Below are 15,099 nucleotides of genomic sequence, written 5' to 3' on the forward strand. Positions count from 1 at the left end.
AAAGGAAAAAAAGAAATAACAAAAACAAGGAGGGAGACAGGGCGAAATGTCTATGCGGCCACGCGTGCAAAGTGCGCGATGTGAGCTAGTTATACGACTTAGCTTAAAGACCCTTCTAAAGGCATAGGATCTCAAAATGTAATCCAAAATGTGCATGTCCGAAGGACATGCTGAAAATAAACGCGCTTGCAAATATGAATTCATAACTACATAGAACGATTGTCCTTAGGGATAAATTAATAACGGTAAATTCGTGCATGCTGCGCAGTCTCCACGAATGCCTTAGGCAAAGTTTCAAAACACTATGTGTTATTTAATACATAACAAGTATGTCGTTGTCCTGTAGAAAACGTCCAGACATTTGCACAGCTTTCCGATGCGTTGCCTTCGATGTACAATGCTTGTTGCACTGTCGTTTATGTCGAGGGATCGAGCTTAGTGCGTTAACTTGCCGCTTTCTTGGTTCGGCTTAATATGTGCCCACTTTCTGCAATAATATAATAGGGGCGCTTAGACCACAGAATTATCCTAACAATGTCCGTTTGAGTTGCGTATAAGAACCTGTTCGATCTTGAATTGATATGACTGGCCCTTTGTTAAAAACCTATGCTTTAAGAGTATTATTTTCTCATACTTGGGCTTATCCATACCTATTTGTAACTTAATGAGCTTATCTTGCTTTATTGATGTCTCGCAGTTCTTATTTTAACATAACGCATGTTTTCGCCTTTATACAAAGGACTTTATTCCTCTATGTTGCATTAGCCCTCCGTGTGACTAGACAGGAAAATATTTATGGACACTGCCGATGAATACGCCACTGCATATTGGCGTTGTTTGATTACTTGCCGAATCTTGACGTTCACTTACAATCTATGGTAAAAAGAGTGAAGTGTGTGCGACGGAGTTCACTATGCGCATCCACAGGTATTCTGAAACGTGTCCCATAATAGCTCATTGAAACTTAACCCAACCGCGAATATTTGTCACTCATTTGGCCTGTACAGTTGACTTCACCTCAATATCTCTCTTGATGCAAAGAAATCAGCTTGCTAGGCGCAAATGAAGAAGTTCAGGCGCGTGGATTATGAGTGGTTCCGAGTTAGGATTTGTTGGAGGAAGTATGCCTGTTGACATGACGCGCAGACACACTTTGAGTAGTTCGTAAAACAGTTAAATAGCGAAATAAACGTTCCTTGCTCCTTGCTAGCGCCACTCTTTGAAAACAGTATTTATTTATTTATTTATTTATTTAGGAATACTGCAGGCCTTAGAAGGCCCAGGCAGGAGGGGAAAGGTACATACAAAAAAAGAAAACAACAGATTGACAAAGGAGTAAAAAAAAGAAAGCTCCGGAAAAAATGTATTAGAAAGTACAATCGCATAATGAGTAAAGCACCTCTAAATAATGCATAGAGAGTGGCAGGTACAAATTGAAACACTGTTTCACAAGCAAAGTTTCAAAGCACAGGAAATGTAACAGAAAAAAAAAGGAGGAGTGCATAATTCAATATTACTACAACGCGCAAATGAATAAATATTGCACAACGATACAAATTGAAACGAGATTTCGTAAGAACAAGCACTAAAATTAGATAGTAATAGAGGCTATTGAGTCAGTGCTGAGAAGTTTGTTATAGGGTAGGCTGTTCCATTCCGTTACTGTTCGAGGGAAAAAGGAAGACATAAAGACATTGGTTCTACCATTATAAGGCGTTAATGATGCAGCGTGGTGATGTCTTGTTCGGCGGGCAGTAAGGGGTGTTATGTAAGGTTCGGGAGAAAGAGATAGTTTATTGTTACTCAGCAAGAAGAGAAATTTAAGCCTGTGAATTTTTCTTCTTAGTTGCAAAGACTGAATATTGTGTTCAGCCATTAACTGAGTTGGGGAATCACTTGTGCGATATTTAGAGAAGATGAACCTTACTGCTTTACGTTGTATCATTTCTAGCGCATCGATGTTAGTTTTAGTATAGGGATCCCATACAATAGCTGCATACTCGAGTTTAGGACGGACAAGAGAGGTGTAGGCGATAAGACGGGTTTCAGAAGGAGCGTGTTTTAATTTATGCCTGAGGTAGCAAAGCTTCTTAAAAGCCGAGTCGCAAACATGGGAGATGTGCGAGTTCCAACTAAGGTTACTGGCTATTGTAACACCGAGGTATTTATATTCATTCACCTCCGTAAGAGGTTTGGATGCTAGGCTATAGGTAAACGACAATTTATTAATTTTCCTAGTTATTTTCATAAATACTGTTTTATCAATGTTAAGCTGCATGTCCCAGCGCGCACACCAAGCTAGTATGTCTTGAAGGTTAGAGTTTAGAATAACTTGATCTTGTCGGCAAGTGATCTCATTAAAGAGGAGGCAATCATCAGCAAACAGTTTTATTTGTACGGGTTGAGTAACAGTGTCGACAATGTCATTAATATATATGTTAAATAATAATGGTCCAAGAACACTACCCTGGGGAACACCAGAAGTGACAGGAAGGGTGCTTGAAGAGCAATCATCAACTACTACGAATTGCGTACGGTTAGAAATATAAGCGCGAATCCAATTTACGAGATGGGAAGGAATGTTCAAATGTTCAAGTTTTTCTATTAGCTTTGCGTGTGATACAAGATCAAATGCTTTCCTGAAGTCCAAGAATATGATGTCAGTTTGCCCTGATTTGTCGATAGTGCTAGCGAGACTGTGAACTACAGTGGTTAATTGGGTTACAGTGGAGAGGCCCTTTCGAAAACCATGCTGCATAGGAGATAGAATGGCTCTATCGTCGAGAAATTTATTGATTTCAGAAGCAATAATGTGTTCTAAAAGTTTGCAACAAGATGAGGTTAGTGAAATGGGACGATAGTTTGCCACTAGTGATGGATCGCCTGTTTTTAGTATCGGAACAATACGAGCAGAAAGCCAGTCGTTAGGAAGCACCGCCGATGAAAGGGATGCACGAAAGATGATTACGAGAAAGCGAGATAGCATTTCAGCGTACCTGTGAAGAAACACGTTTGGTAGGTTATCAGGCCCAGGAGATGATTTTGTTTTTAAATTCAGAAGCATAGAAAAGACGCCAGACAAAGAAATAAAACTAAAATCATTGTGTGCTACGCCATTTACACGAGGGGAAACGGGCGAGTTCGAAAAGACACTGTTAAAATAAGCATTGAAGTGAACAGCGATATCTTGTTTAGCGACGACAGGATTGCCCTCATGCATAATATGGTCAACTGATTTACTTTTTTTACTAAGATAACCCCAAAACTTGGAAGGAGCAGTTCTGATGAAGTTAGGAAGGGTGAACTGGTAATAGCGAAGTTTAGCAACACTGATAGCCTCATTTAATTTTGCTTGGTAAGGTTCTACTATGTCACGAGAAAGACCCTGTCGTCTTAGTCGTTTAACCTTTCTCTTTATGTGCACTATGTCGCGCGTCATCCAGGGAGTAGCTCTATATGTTCGCTTGGTTTTATTTGGAATAAAGTTGTCAATACAGTGCGTACAAATATTCATAAATTCATCCCAAAGTTGAACGGTGTCGTGTCCCCCAAAACCGCTAAGACTAAAGTCAAGATAATCCAGTATGCTCTCATCCCTGGCACGTGAAAAATCCTTTACAGTAATAGTTTTACAATGAGTAGATCTGAGAGGATCAAGGTAGCAAGAAAAAGCCACAAGTTCATGATCCGAAATGCCATGTTCAACAGAGACAGAATAATTATCTAAAGTCCGGCTAATAAACACAAGGTCAAGTATTGAGGCAGAAGTAGTGCTAATTCGTGTAGGCTCAGTAACCACTTGCTGCAAGTTGTGCATCAAGATTATGTTACGCAACTGCTCATTATTCATATTAACATCAGCGCTAGGAGTTCCGTGAATCCAGTCAACTCCCGGAAGATTGAAATCACCTATGAGAAAAATTTTTTCGTGCACAAAAGTCGCCATGTGATCACGCAGATCATTGAGAAATTGCGGAGCGGAATCGGGAGCGCGGTAAACAGCAAAAATCAAAACAGAAACGTTATGGCATAGAATTTTTAAAGAGATCACTTCAAGATTAACAGCTTGACGTAGGAGAACTGCCGAAATATCTTGTCTCACCAAAATAGCAACACCGCCACCTCTAGTAGGTCTATCACGACGGAAAGCACGGTAATTAGAGGGAGAGATATCTGTATCTTCTATTTCGTCATGCAGCCATGTTTCTGTGATGACGAGAATGTGTGGGTTACACGCAAGAATTATCGCGTCAAGCTGATCACTCTTGTTGATAACACTGCGTGCATTGATATTTAAGATTCGGAATTCTTGAGGGGGAGCAAGTCAGTCCTTTTTTGAAGTACTGCGATAGTCATGGATTTTAATCCTGGTGTTAGTGGTATCATTCCATATAAAGTATTCATTGTTGACCCGTAGTTTTGCGTCTATCAAAGTAACTTTTTTGCCCTCTTTCTTTTCATCCTTCGCGCTGTCCCAAAGTAGTTTACGTTTTCTGAGGGTTTCATGCGAATAATCATTTTGTACTGAAATTCTGGTCCCTTTTAACTTGTTGGCGTTTTTTAAGATTGCACGTTTTTCATTGAAGTCCTGAAAGAACATAATAACGGGTCTTTGTTTACCAGTCTTCCCTAAACGGTGGATTCTTCCAATCGAGCTGCAATTTACGTTTAGCATGTGGGAAAATATGTCAGTCACAATTTTTTGCTTAAGCTCAGTTTCTGTTTCAGCAGCTTCCTCCCGAAGGCCAAATAGCACCAAATTGGAACGCCTACTCCTATCTTCCAATTCTACTATCTTGTTTTCTAGAGATTTAACGGTTTGTTCAAGTTCATCAACACGAGCAACACGTTTTTCTAAAACAGTGAATCGATTGCCCCAATCAGTAAAAAGTTTTTCCATGTTATTCTGCTGCGTTCTAAGCATCGCCATGTCTTCAACTAACTTAGTTTGTCCTGCCAGTATTTCTTGCAGCACTTTTTCAATATCGGGGCCTGGACTTGTCTCAACGTCACCGCACAGCAAAAGTAAACACATACAGTACATTTCGTAAGCAATACTAGCACAACGCCGGGGGCACGGCAAGACCAAAAGACAGCGGCAATCACTCCTAAATGAGGCAGAGTAGTAACTAACCTGCATGAAGCAGAGGAAAGGCTTGTGAGGCCACATGCCCGCAGTTGGTCCGCCGTGCCCACTGAAATTGTGCAGCTGCAGTCGTCCTTTTGTACAGCAGGCCACTGATGTCACATGATGTGTAGGTGGCGCTATGGTTGGATTGCGCGGGAGCAGAGCTGGCGTGACGTGGAAGGAAGGTGTTTCGTGATAACTCTCCATCGTTGCTGACGTGTTAAGAAAACACGTGGAAGGAACAGGCACATTTTGGCAGCTTGAAGATCCGGTAGAATAACTGTTTCGGTGATACGTCGCTCCGGTCAAGCCAAGAACGAGCACCTGCATGAAGCAGAGGAAAGGCTTGTGAGGCCACATGCCCGCAGTTGGTCCGCCGTGCCCACGAATAGAAAGATCACAAGTTGGCAAAGCACGGTGCTTTCAAAGGCATATAGGTCGTGCTAAAGGCTGAGACATTCCTGTCTTCGATAACATACCGTACTGAAAGCTACTTACCGCTGAGCTAGTTAATGCACCACAAGACAGGGCTTAAAGCTCACCAGGTGTGCGAAGGACAGAAATAGCACAATAAGACTAGCGATGGCAGCATACCCTGACGTCGCAAGTTTCTTCTGCAGATTAGCGGTGACATTTCCACATCCATGGCCAAGATGTCACTGCCATCACTGAAGTAAAGGCAGAAAGGTCGCGCAACTTTTTCAATATAGTGCGACGTTTCACGCAGCTATCTTTCTTTAATGCTACATCGCGCAGGAGCAAAAAGCAGGTGAGACCGAGTGCTGACTGAAGGCTGCGACCCCAACCTAAAGAAAAAAAAATGAAAGAAAGAAGAAAAAATAGAAAAGTGATTATATGTTCCGATAATCTGAAAAACCAAACAATAGGTACGATGCAAAAATTATACCGGTGGCACAAAAAAGCATGAAAACGTAAAAAAGATTACCTTCACCTTGCTCGCGTGCACGCGCTCTACAAATGGAACCTCGAGAAGCGCAATACAAGGTTTCTGAAATCCCTACAAGCAACAAATACATTTTTTGAAACGACAACCACAACCGCGATCTCTCGTTCCGCAAAAAGGGGGGAATCTCGCTCAGTTCACCTCGTCGCGGGCGTTATAAGCGGGCAGGCGCAGCGCGGGCTTGACGAGCCGCTAATCCTCGCAGGACGCACCATGCCCGGAGTCCCTGCAGCCGCCCGCGCCCGTTCTCGCGAGGGTCGCAGCGGGCTCCGCCGACGGCAGCGCGGGCGCCAGCGCGTCGGCGGCTGGCCGGCCGGTGTCGTGGACGAGCCTGTGCTCGAGCCCCGAGCTGCCGCTGCCGTCGCCTCCCCCTCTGCCTCCGACGGCGCGAGACCTGTGCTCGCCACCCGTGGTGGACGACGACGAGCCCCTGCCGCCGCCGCCGGACGACCTCGAGCACGTGGCGCAGCAGCAGCAGCCGGGCTCTGTCGCCGTTCAGGAGTGCGACCCCGCGGATCCCAGGTGAGACTCCTTGTGCCCTAGAAGGAATCGTGGGACGAGAGGGAGAACGCAAGGAGGAGGAATGTGGGGAGGTCAACCAGGCGAGCCTTCGGTTTGCTACCCTGTGCTTGTGGCAAAATAAATGAGCAACAAAATGAGAAAGAAAGAGAGATAGAGTTAGCAATTCGTGCACACGGAAGATATAAACGGTCACTCAGGCCTGCGCGCTTCAAGAACTGCAGTAGCGCACGAATAGCTTTTTACGCCAGTGACGGTTGTCGCTAGGGTGCACGAATTTTTGTTTCAGAAAATGTTCTGGAGTTCAGTCAGCTTATTGGCGGCCTGTGAAGAGGTATTGACGGCAACTGCACAACGCGTCTTCGATAGCTTCTTCAGATACACAAGCATCGCACATTAGTAAATCGGCCATTCCAATACAATAAGAACAAGCGTTCTTAAATGCTGTACCCAGCCGCCGGTGGTAGAGCAATGTTGCACCTCCGCGGGAAAGGCTAGTTGACACGTGCAGACGTAAAATAGGGATGCGATACGTAGGCAGCACACAAGAACACGCTGGAGAACTCCAGAAAAATTGTGTCGTTTTGAAGAATAGTTTCCGCGCCTCAAACATGACTGGCGTAATCGTCCGCTGTCGTCTCGGAAGTTCCAACGCAGAATTCTCGTGCGTAGAGCGGAACTGACTGCCACGGACGAAACCGCTGTGGAGGATAATTATGTGGTCGTACTGGACTGTTTAACTATTTATTGTAATACGTATGAATGGCTGCGTGCCAGAAGCCCCATGAGCGCGTCCCTTCCTCTCGGAAGCGTCTGGTTTGTTCTCTGCGTCAGCATCTATTATTGCAGGGGAGGTTTTCTGTAGGAGTCCACCTAGTGGACATGCCCATTTCATCTGCTGCTGAACTGCTGATTGGCTGTGGCGCCTCGCTGCCGCGGATGGGCAGCGCTGTCTATAGCCAATCAGAACTTCAACAGCCAACGAAATGGATATGTCCACTAGGTGGACTCCTACAGAATACCTCCCCAGGATCCGATGTTTCTTTTACACGCGCCCTACGGCGGCATTAGTGGGGCCGCTCGTGGTTGCCGGACGCCGGAAGCGAAACCGGATCTCGCTAAAGCGAAATTGCGTGCTCCCGCACCGCGGATGCAGCCAGGGGGCGATCGCTTGGCCCTCGCGGCATCACATCACTCTGTGTGTATAGGTGAGCTATTGGCGACGTTATTCGGTGCCGCTCGGTTGTATCCAATTCTTTCGGCGGACAAAGAAAACTATCTTCTCCGTCTGAACGCAATTTTAGAAGCATTCGATCCGGCACACGAGTTGTCGCTCGAACAACCGAATGCAACAGATTCCTCAACATGTTTCCACTGTCGTATCAACCGCTTTTCCGCCGCGTCGCACGCCATACTAGCATTCGCATCTCGCCACGTTTCTCCAGCTCTCAGCGGGTTACACTTACACAGTTGCGTGTGCGATCGGACCGTACGGCTTGTCGTGCAAGTAGTCGCATCCAAGAGGTTTCCAACGGACTGGCCTTGTCGGTTCGATTCCCACGGCCAGCAATTGCAAAGTTTTCTTAACTCTGTCTTGGGGCTGTTGTATATGGACAAGACGGACACCTGACTCTGTAACACATTACTGAAAGATACGATAACAGTTAACGCTATGGAAAACGATAAAGCGCTAATTCGGTTGAATTTGAATCAAGAAAAGTCGTCTTATCCGCCGTTTCCTTTCCATGTCGAAGTGCAGCAGATTGCGTCAACATTCTCGCGAGGTACTTCCCAAACGAAAACAGTTTCGTGGGAGCGAAAACGTGTGAGAAAATTCCAAAGGGAACATACGACTGGACCTCATCGGGCATCGATGTTGGAAATAGATTGACTAGTCCACTCACGCGTGCTTTCAAGTAAAGCGACAGTTTGGTCGAGTTGGTTTTCGTGTCCGCCATGACACGCTGCCTTTGTGCGAAATAACATGACACTAACAACTACTGCTTTGACGGAGGTAATGACAGCTGGGCTAGTTAGTATGGATTCATATGAACTGTGCAACGAAACGGGGACTAACAAAGAACAGACAGTAGCGCTTCTGTCGTCTGTTCCGTCTTAGTCGCAGTTTTGTTGCGCCATTATTATTAAGTGGTCATTTGGCGCTTGTCATGGGTGTTCACGCCTTCGCCGTACGTTTTTTCAGCCCACTGTACGTCTAATTTCCTACTAGCTGGGTCATAGCTCTTCGAGTTGTCTCCTTGATCACACTATTATTTTTGGTGGATTTACATTATTCTTTGTCCAGAACTGGCATCCCTTTACCCCGTCTTTACCATGTCATGCAGCATGTAACGATGGTAGCCCAAGAATATTTTCTCTTATGCAAAGCAGCTATTTCCCATCAAGAAAAGAAAAGAAAGAAAAATAATGGAAATCCGCCTTGCCCTCGTTTACATTTAACAGTGTTACCTCTTATAGCGCTTTATATCAGTAATGTAGGCGCAGGAAGCTTCTAGGTGGTCTGGTCTTCTATGGCGTTGAAGGAGTGTCCATTATGTCTTCATTTCTCGTGAATATTTGTTTTTCCTGAGCACCGAAGCATTTCCAAAGCAGGCAGACGCAATTTCTCCTGCTATTCGCCTATCCACCTCCACTCAGACACGACCTGTTCATCAAGTCATCCACGCTTTTCCAGGCGGGCTTTTCGTTAGCAAGCAAGGCAGGGAACTTACTTACCTGTTTGTTATGTTTTCTTCCCTCTTTCTTTTTTTGGTCACCCTGCAGCCGGACTTTATTCCGAACGCCTGTCCGGTAAGCTTGTTGGGATTCAATTTTCTTTTCTTATGTTTTCCTTCGCACGCGGCTCTCCCAGTTAAATTGAGTTTCCGCGCTAATGGAGACTGCCGCTGTACGGATGGCGCGTGCATATATAATGGTACCGGCAGGCAGCGAGGCGTGCGCAAAGTTGTGAGCGTGTGCGTGAGCCTGTCTCCACACCAGCTGCCGCGTGTCTCCAAAGGCTGTCGCCAATTGAGTTTCGCGTCGCGCTGCGGGGTGCGCGGCGGCAGCGGCTCCCGGACGAATTTAAACATTTATGGCGCGACAATCTGTACGACACGCGGCTGCTGGAGCTGGTGCCGCCTGTGGCACTCCTTTTGTGGCAGCCTTCAACAGACGAGGGGAAATTTTACCTGCGCCAAAGAGGCGAGCGCAGTTCGTTTTCACTCGTTTCCCTGTTATTTTCATTTCTCGCTCTCGCAAATGCGCCCTTGCATTTGGCAGGGGTGAACCTAAAACACATTAGAGCACCATTGAAAACACCGTACTCTTCCACAAGATTGCTGAGCACTTTTTCTGCCTGTGTTCGAGGCTTCCGTCGCCGGCTTCTCTCTTGTTGTTGCACCCGTAAAAGGTTCAGCGGGGGAAGAAATGATCGTACCTTAATTGCCACTGAAAGGATATGGCGTTGGGATATAGTGATCATAGACATCATCCAAATCAAGGCCATTGCAAGACGAAGACGCTCCACATTGTATTGCCCTTAAAAAGAACTCTTTCAAGAGGGAGTCTCCGATAAGCTGTGCAGTTTAGGGGTGGTCGTTTGGATCCTACTGATTCTGTTTACTTTTGTTGAAGCGAATGTCGTATTGAATAAACAGATTTTGAAGAATTTTCTTCACGATCTTCATCGAGAAAGCTTTCTTAGTTTCTCTGTCACCTGCCCACTTTGTCTTCTTTTCCTTTGGAATTCACCCTTCTGTCACTCTAGTGCGTCGCCGGTTACCTCTTCTACATGCTCTGCAAACCCCGTCAAGTCACAGTCATTACACAAATTTTATCAATTTTGTTTTTGTTACGAACTCGATCATGCGGTCTTATTTGCGTTACCTTTGCATCGCCTTGTTTTCCTGGCTGTCGTTACTCGTGCAATATTTCTTCCCGTTGCTTATTACATGCGGTAGTATAGGACCTTTTCATAGCAGAGTGAAAATATATTGTCAAACCTTGGATCAGTGCTTGAACACTTGGCACGTATAGCTGAAAACAAATCTCTGTTGACGTGTGGCAAGACATCCTGCAATTAACGTGATGCTCGCTTTTTGCTCCCTCCTTCTGATCGAGGTGCACGGTCAAATAACGCTGGGAACTAAACCGCATTGCCTGCACTTTGTGGGGATTGGGTAACGGGATTCGGCTATCATTTTTTGACATGTCACAACGGGCTTGATTTTCGCGTATTACAAACACCATCGCCATTTCGAGGTTGTAAAACTTATCATACTTATCACCGAGTTCTATTTCCAGACTATATTAGTAGCTTGGCAAAGAACCCCTTGCTCTATGCGTCTGAATGCAGTCTCTGTGGTAGCATTCAAGGGGCTCTTGCGGACACAGGGCCTCACGTAAATTTATCGAATAGCTCTAAATGAAGGAGCGGCGCTGTTTCCTGCTTCGGAAGCACAGTCGGTCTTCATTTCACAACTAGGCGGCTCGTCCACCGTTAAGGCGAGACATAGGGGATAAAAAAAAAGGGGGGGGGGGGGGGAAGAAAAAGGCACGCCTGCTAAAACACATCTTCCAGAGGTGTGCATCTATATAGAAGGCACCGGTTATACACGTTCGTTCTGCTTACGCTCGCCGCGAAGGATATTCTGCGCACTCGCGGCACCCACGCGCGGGCGCTTCCTTTCTCCTTTCGCGTTGTTTGACTCGAAGCGCGCCCGTGTACGCCAACACTCGACGCTGCCTCGCACGAGAGAGCGTGCATAGTTAGTACACCTGCAATCGCGTAAGTACTTACAAGAGCGGGGATTGTAATTACGGGAGTACCGGCAGCCTCCGCGCACGCTCCAGCGCTTCGCACACAGGGCGTCTGGAAATTGATAAAGGACCCACCAGTTCTCCCGTTCTTCACGCCTCTGAAGAAAAACGAGCCGGTGCCTCCGCTGGCGCCGTCTGGGGACCGGTGGGAAAAGTGCGCTCGAGATAGCGCCGGCCCGGCTTCGGATAATGGAAATGGTGCGACGCGCACATTATTCGCTCCAGACCCAGGGGGCACCCCCGCTTGCCATTGTGTTGTGTTTTACGCGCGCGCTCGCGCTGCGCGGATACATTCTTTTTCCTTGCGGTTCTGTCTTAGACCAGTTCTTCTGAGATGTCTATTTTTAGTAGAACGGAGAAGCGCTTCTTAGGAACATGAACTCGGGTCGATATGGGTGCATTTGTGTGCCCGTGTTTGCCTGGAGGCTTCTATGTGCTTTACCAAGCCCTTTGAGATCGGTCATTTTCTTGTATTAAAGCTGCACCGCTCCTGGTTCTTGTGTTTAGCGCAGCAGAACGCGGTGCACTGGTTTATTTCTTGACCAGCGCTGGAATTTGGACGTAAAACAGCAAGGATCGAGAGGGCTGTAGTAACGCTGACTGTCGGGCGAATCGATTTATTGAAGTGAAACTGCGTTAGACAACAGGAGGTCCTCAAGGGAAAGCGCAGGACTTTTGTGGAAGACCCGTGTATGAAAAAAAACGTTTAATGTCTTTCGCTCCTATTTCTGAAGCGCCGTAGTCTTCGCTATGTTGGTTTCGGTTCGTTTCTTGCAGCGCGTTCGCTCCCGCCGCAGCCTGTTCTCTCGTTCCCGTACTGGCTGGCACTTGGCAGATTACGGTCCTTCGTCTTTCTTTCTTTTTTTTTTTGTTGTTGTGGTTAGTACACTTCGTTCTGGGAGCGCAAGCTCCGACCAAATATGCCTTATCGTGTTGCTTCGCTTCCAGTGTATGTTGCTCTGCTGCGAATCTTTACGGCTGATGAAGCGCAGGACCCTCGGAGCGGGCATTTCAGGCTCTGTTCTCCTGCAAACTGCTTTTATTTCCGCCACTGTTTTATTCCTAATGGTGATTTCGCAGGACGACATTTATCTTAAACGTGGCAGTTTGGCTTTGTGCACGCTTAGCTACATAGCGGGTCAAATGAATAATGTGACCGTCCTATACATTTAAGTAAAATATTGGTAATTAGCAGCGACGACAGTCTGAGTTCTTTTAATGTCACAAAACCTCTAGTGGCAAGAAAAAAGTCTGTAAGTCTCACTATGATACTCATGACGCTGCATTATGTAAGTTTGTGCCTGTGTGTAACTTACACTCTACAAACTACGATTCCTTGTTCCCTGCTTCCTTGAGCCTGAGATCGATTAAAGAATGGAAGATCACGTAACCGAGCCTTACCGAAACGCCGGCCAAAGCAATTTCTCCGGTGGGGAACACAACCGTAGAGAGTTATGATGGCTAAAAGGAATAACTAAACGAAAACAAACATGCTCGTTTTCTCGTGCATCATACAACTACGCCTTAATCGCTCCGGAATGCTTTATACCTTCATCTCGCGAAAAGCGTGCGGCGTGGCGGAATCTGGCGTCAATTAACGAGTGGCTTTGTTAACGAAATAGTTCAAGAGCAAGGGCGAGGTTGAATATGGCGAGTTCCTCAAAGAAGAAGCGGAGGCTTATCATGAACATTCATTCGCGCGCTCAGCGCTCTTGACGGCCGACACCAGTTGGCTGAATCAGCACTTAGCATCCTCTGTACTGCATGGTTCTAGCGAGACAGGGTATATGTAAAGCTCTCCGAGATTCAGTGCCGAATCCTCTCGTCTTCCATCCACATTCCCGAAGTGAAAACCGTTCGCCCCTTCGCGACGGGAAGTGGAAGAAAAGCGCCGCGCCCTCGAAAGGCGCGGCGGCTGGCTCCGAAACTGCGGCGCTGGCGCGGACTTTAGGGTGGTGTTCCCGCGCCGGGCTCTTCGCGAGCTCGCCGGTATAGTGGAAGAAGAGTTGTTCTGGCGCTGCAGCCGTGATGGATGGTGGCCGTGCCTCGCTTCCGCCTCATTTCTCGGGCGCGTTCGTTTTAATGCGGTTATCTACCGGAGTGCAGCCAGCCAGAAGGAAACGCGATGAACGGCGGGAGCAGGGCCGCCGCCACCCTTTTCTCCCCACCCCGAAGCTCTCCGCATCCCTTGGGAAGCGTTGTGTGTGCACAACCGAAGCGGAGGAGATCTGCCTTTGCGAGCCATTGACGAGACGCAGCGGTCCAGACTGCAATGAACGCGCGTTGCCAGTCCACTGTTACAGGGAACACTCTCGTGTGCGGCTCTCGCTTTTCCGGCGCTCTAGCTGAAAATGCCGGCTGAAGCTGCGCCAGCGCACTGCACAGGTATGCGGGAAGTTGCCAGCGCCGCCGACTGTGCTAGTGATCTGTGTGCTTTACACCCTTGCGTTGCCTTTGCCATATTGACCGCGCGGTACTGTCAAGACGTGTAATCCTGTATAGAGCAGCGATTCTCCCTTTCCTTCCGAGGGATTACATATCATTCTCTTCGGATAGCAGTATCATAACGCCGGCTGTAGTGACCAAAGCTGTGTTCTTGCGCAGTGCACTTTCCCAATTTGGGTGCGGTTTCATGAAAGCAGGTTCAAATATCGGGCGTCCCCTGTCGCGACAGTGAAATGGGAATATATATCGACCAAACTGACACCGCGGTGTACGAAGCTGTCCCAGACTACCCTTTATTTTTCTGTGGTGTAAAAGAAAAAAAAATAAATGATATGGAAAACGTTCTTTCGGTTGAAGTGCACAAATGTCGTTGGAGAGAGATCGCTATGGTTCGTTGCTGCATATTGTGCTATAGCTATAAACTGACAAGTTAGGCAGCTAGCGGCCGGCTATAGCATCGGCTTCGAGTTACTAAACCAACATGAATAATGGCTTTGTCACGGGGTGGATGTTGTGTAGACGTCATATGGATGTGAATAAAATACGATTGCAATGGCCACACGAGAATATCGCCTGTCTGTCGCCGTGGTTTCCCGTTACTAATCACACAGGCGGAGGTTCGCCAGCGCGCCGCAGTGGTCTCAGATAAACATCAAAGCTTCAATATGCGTGTCGTTTGTTTTTAGAGACACGCATAATTTAAAGATTGAAAAGTGAAGGGGGGCTTGCCTGACGGAGTACAAATTGAACGAACAGCTCGTTTTCAACGAAGTCTCCGCAAGACCCGGCAAATCCTTCAAGATTATTTTCTAATTTGTGGACTGTGCGGCGACTTGATATTCGAGCTGCGCGTGTTCTGGCAGCAACAGTGAGTGCCGGTATAACGTCGCGCATCTGCCTTTACTTTATTTTTATTTTTTCTCGTCGTCTTCGTGGACTATCCTATGCGTCGCAAGCTCCTTTCTTTTCCTTCTTGTTTGTTTTCTATATTTAGCGCTTCCTGGCTTTCCGAGTCAAGGCTCGTTGTTTGAGTTAGCCGGAAAACTGAAGAGCTCTTTTGACCGTCCTTCGCGCGACGTCTTCAAACAAAACTCACGCGTCTCTGACGCATTCGTTATGCTTTAGGCGGCAGGAGAGATGTCTTTGAGCGAGCGCTGCTCTTTAAGTGCAGCTGTATACGGGCCTCGAAATGCAGTTTCATCGTGGTCTCGCATGGGTTGCT

The 15,099-nt window shown here is 46.9% G+C and overlaps 1 protein-coding gene across 6 annotated transcripts in view; it reads left to right on the plus strand.

The window, feature by feature from the left end:
• LOC135919543 (protein Shroom3-like) overlaps window positions 1-15,099 on the plus strand; it is a 612,939-nt gene that overhangs the window by 527,069 nt on the left and 70,771 nt on the right. For all 6 annotated transcript variants that reach the window (XM_065453435.2, XM_065453437.1, XM_065453436.1 and 3 more), the window contains one exon: window positions 6,298-6,614. In XM_065453435.2, the coding sequence (XP_065309507.1) occupies window positions 6,298-6,614 (317 nt within the window). The remainder of the gene's footprint in view (window positions 1-6,297; window positions 6,615-15,099) is intronic.

Source organism: Dermacentor albipictus, chromosome 3, assembly GCF_038994185.2.
Source record: "Dermacentor albipictus isolate Rhodes 1998 colony chromosome 3, USDA_Dalb.pri_finalv2, whole genome shotgun sequence".
In the NCBI taxonomy this organism is placed as follows: domain Eukaryota; kingdom Metazoa; phylum Arthropoda; class Arachnida; order Ixodida; family Ixodidae; genus Dermacentor; species Dermacentor albipictus.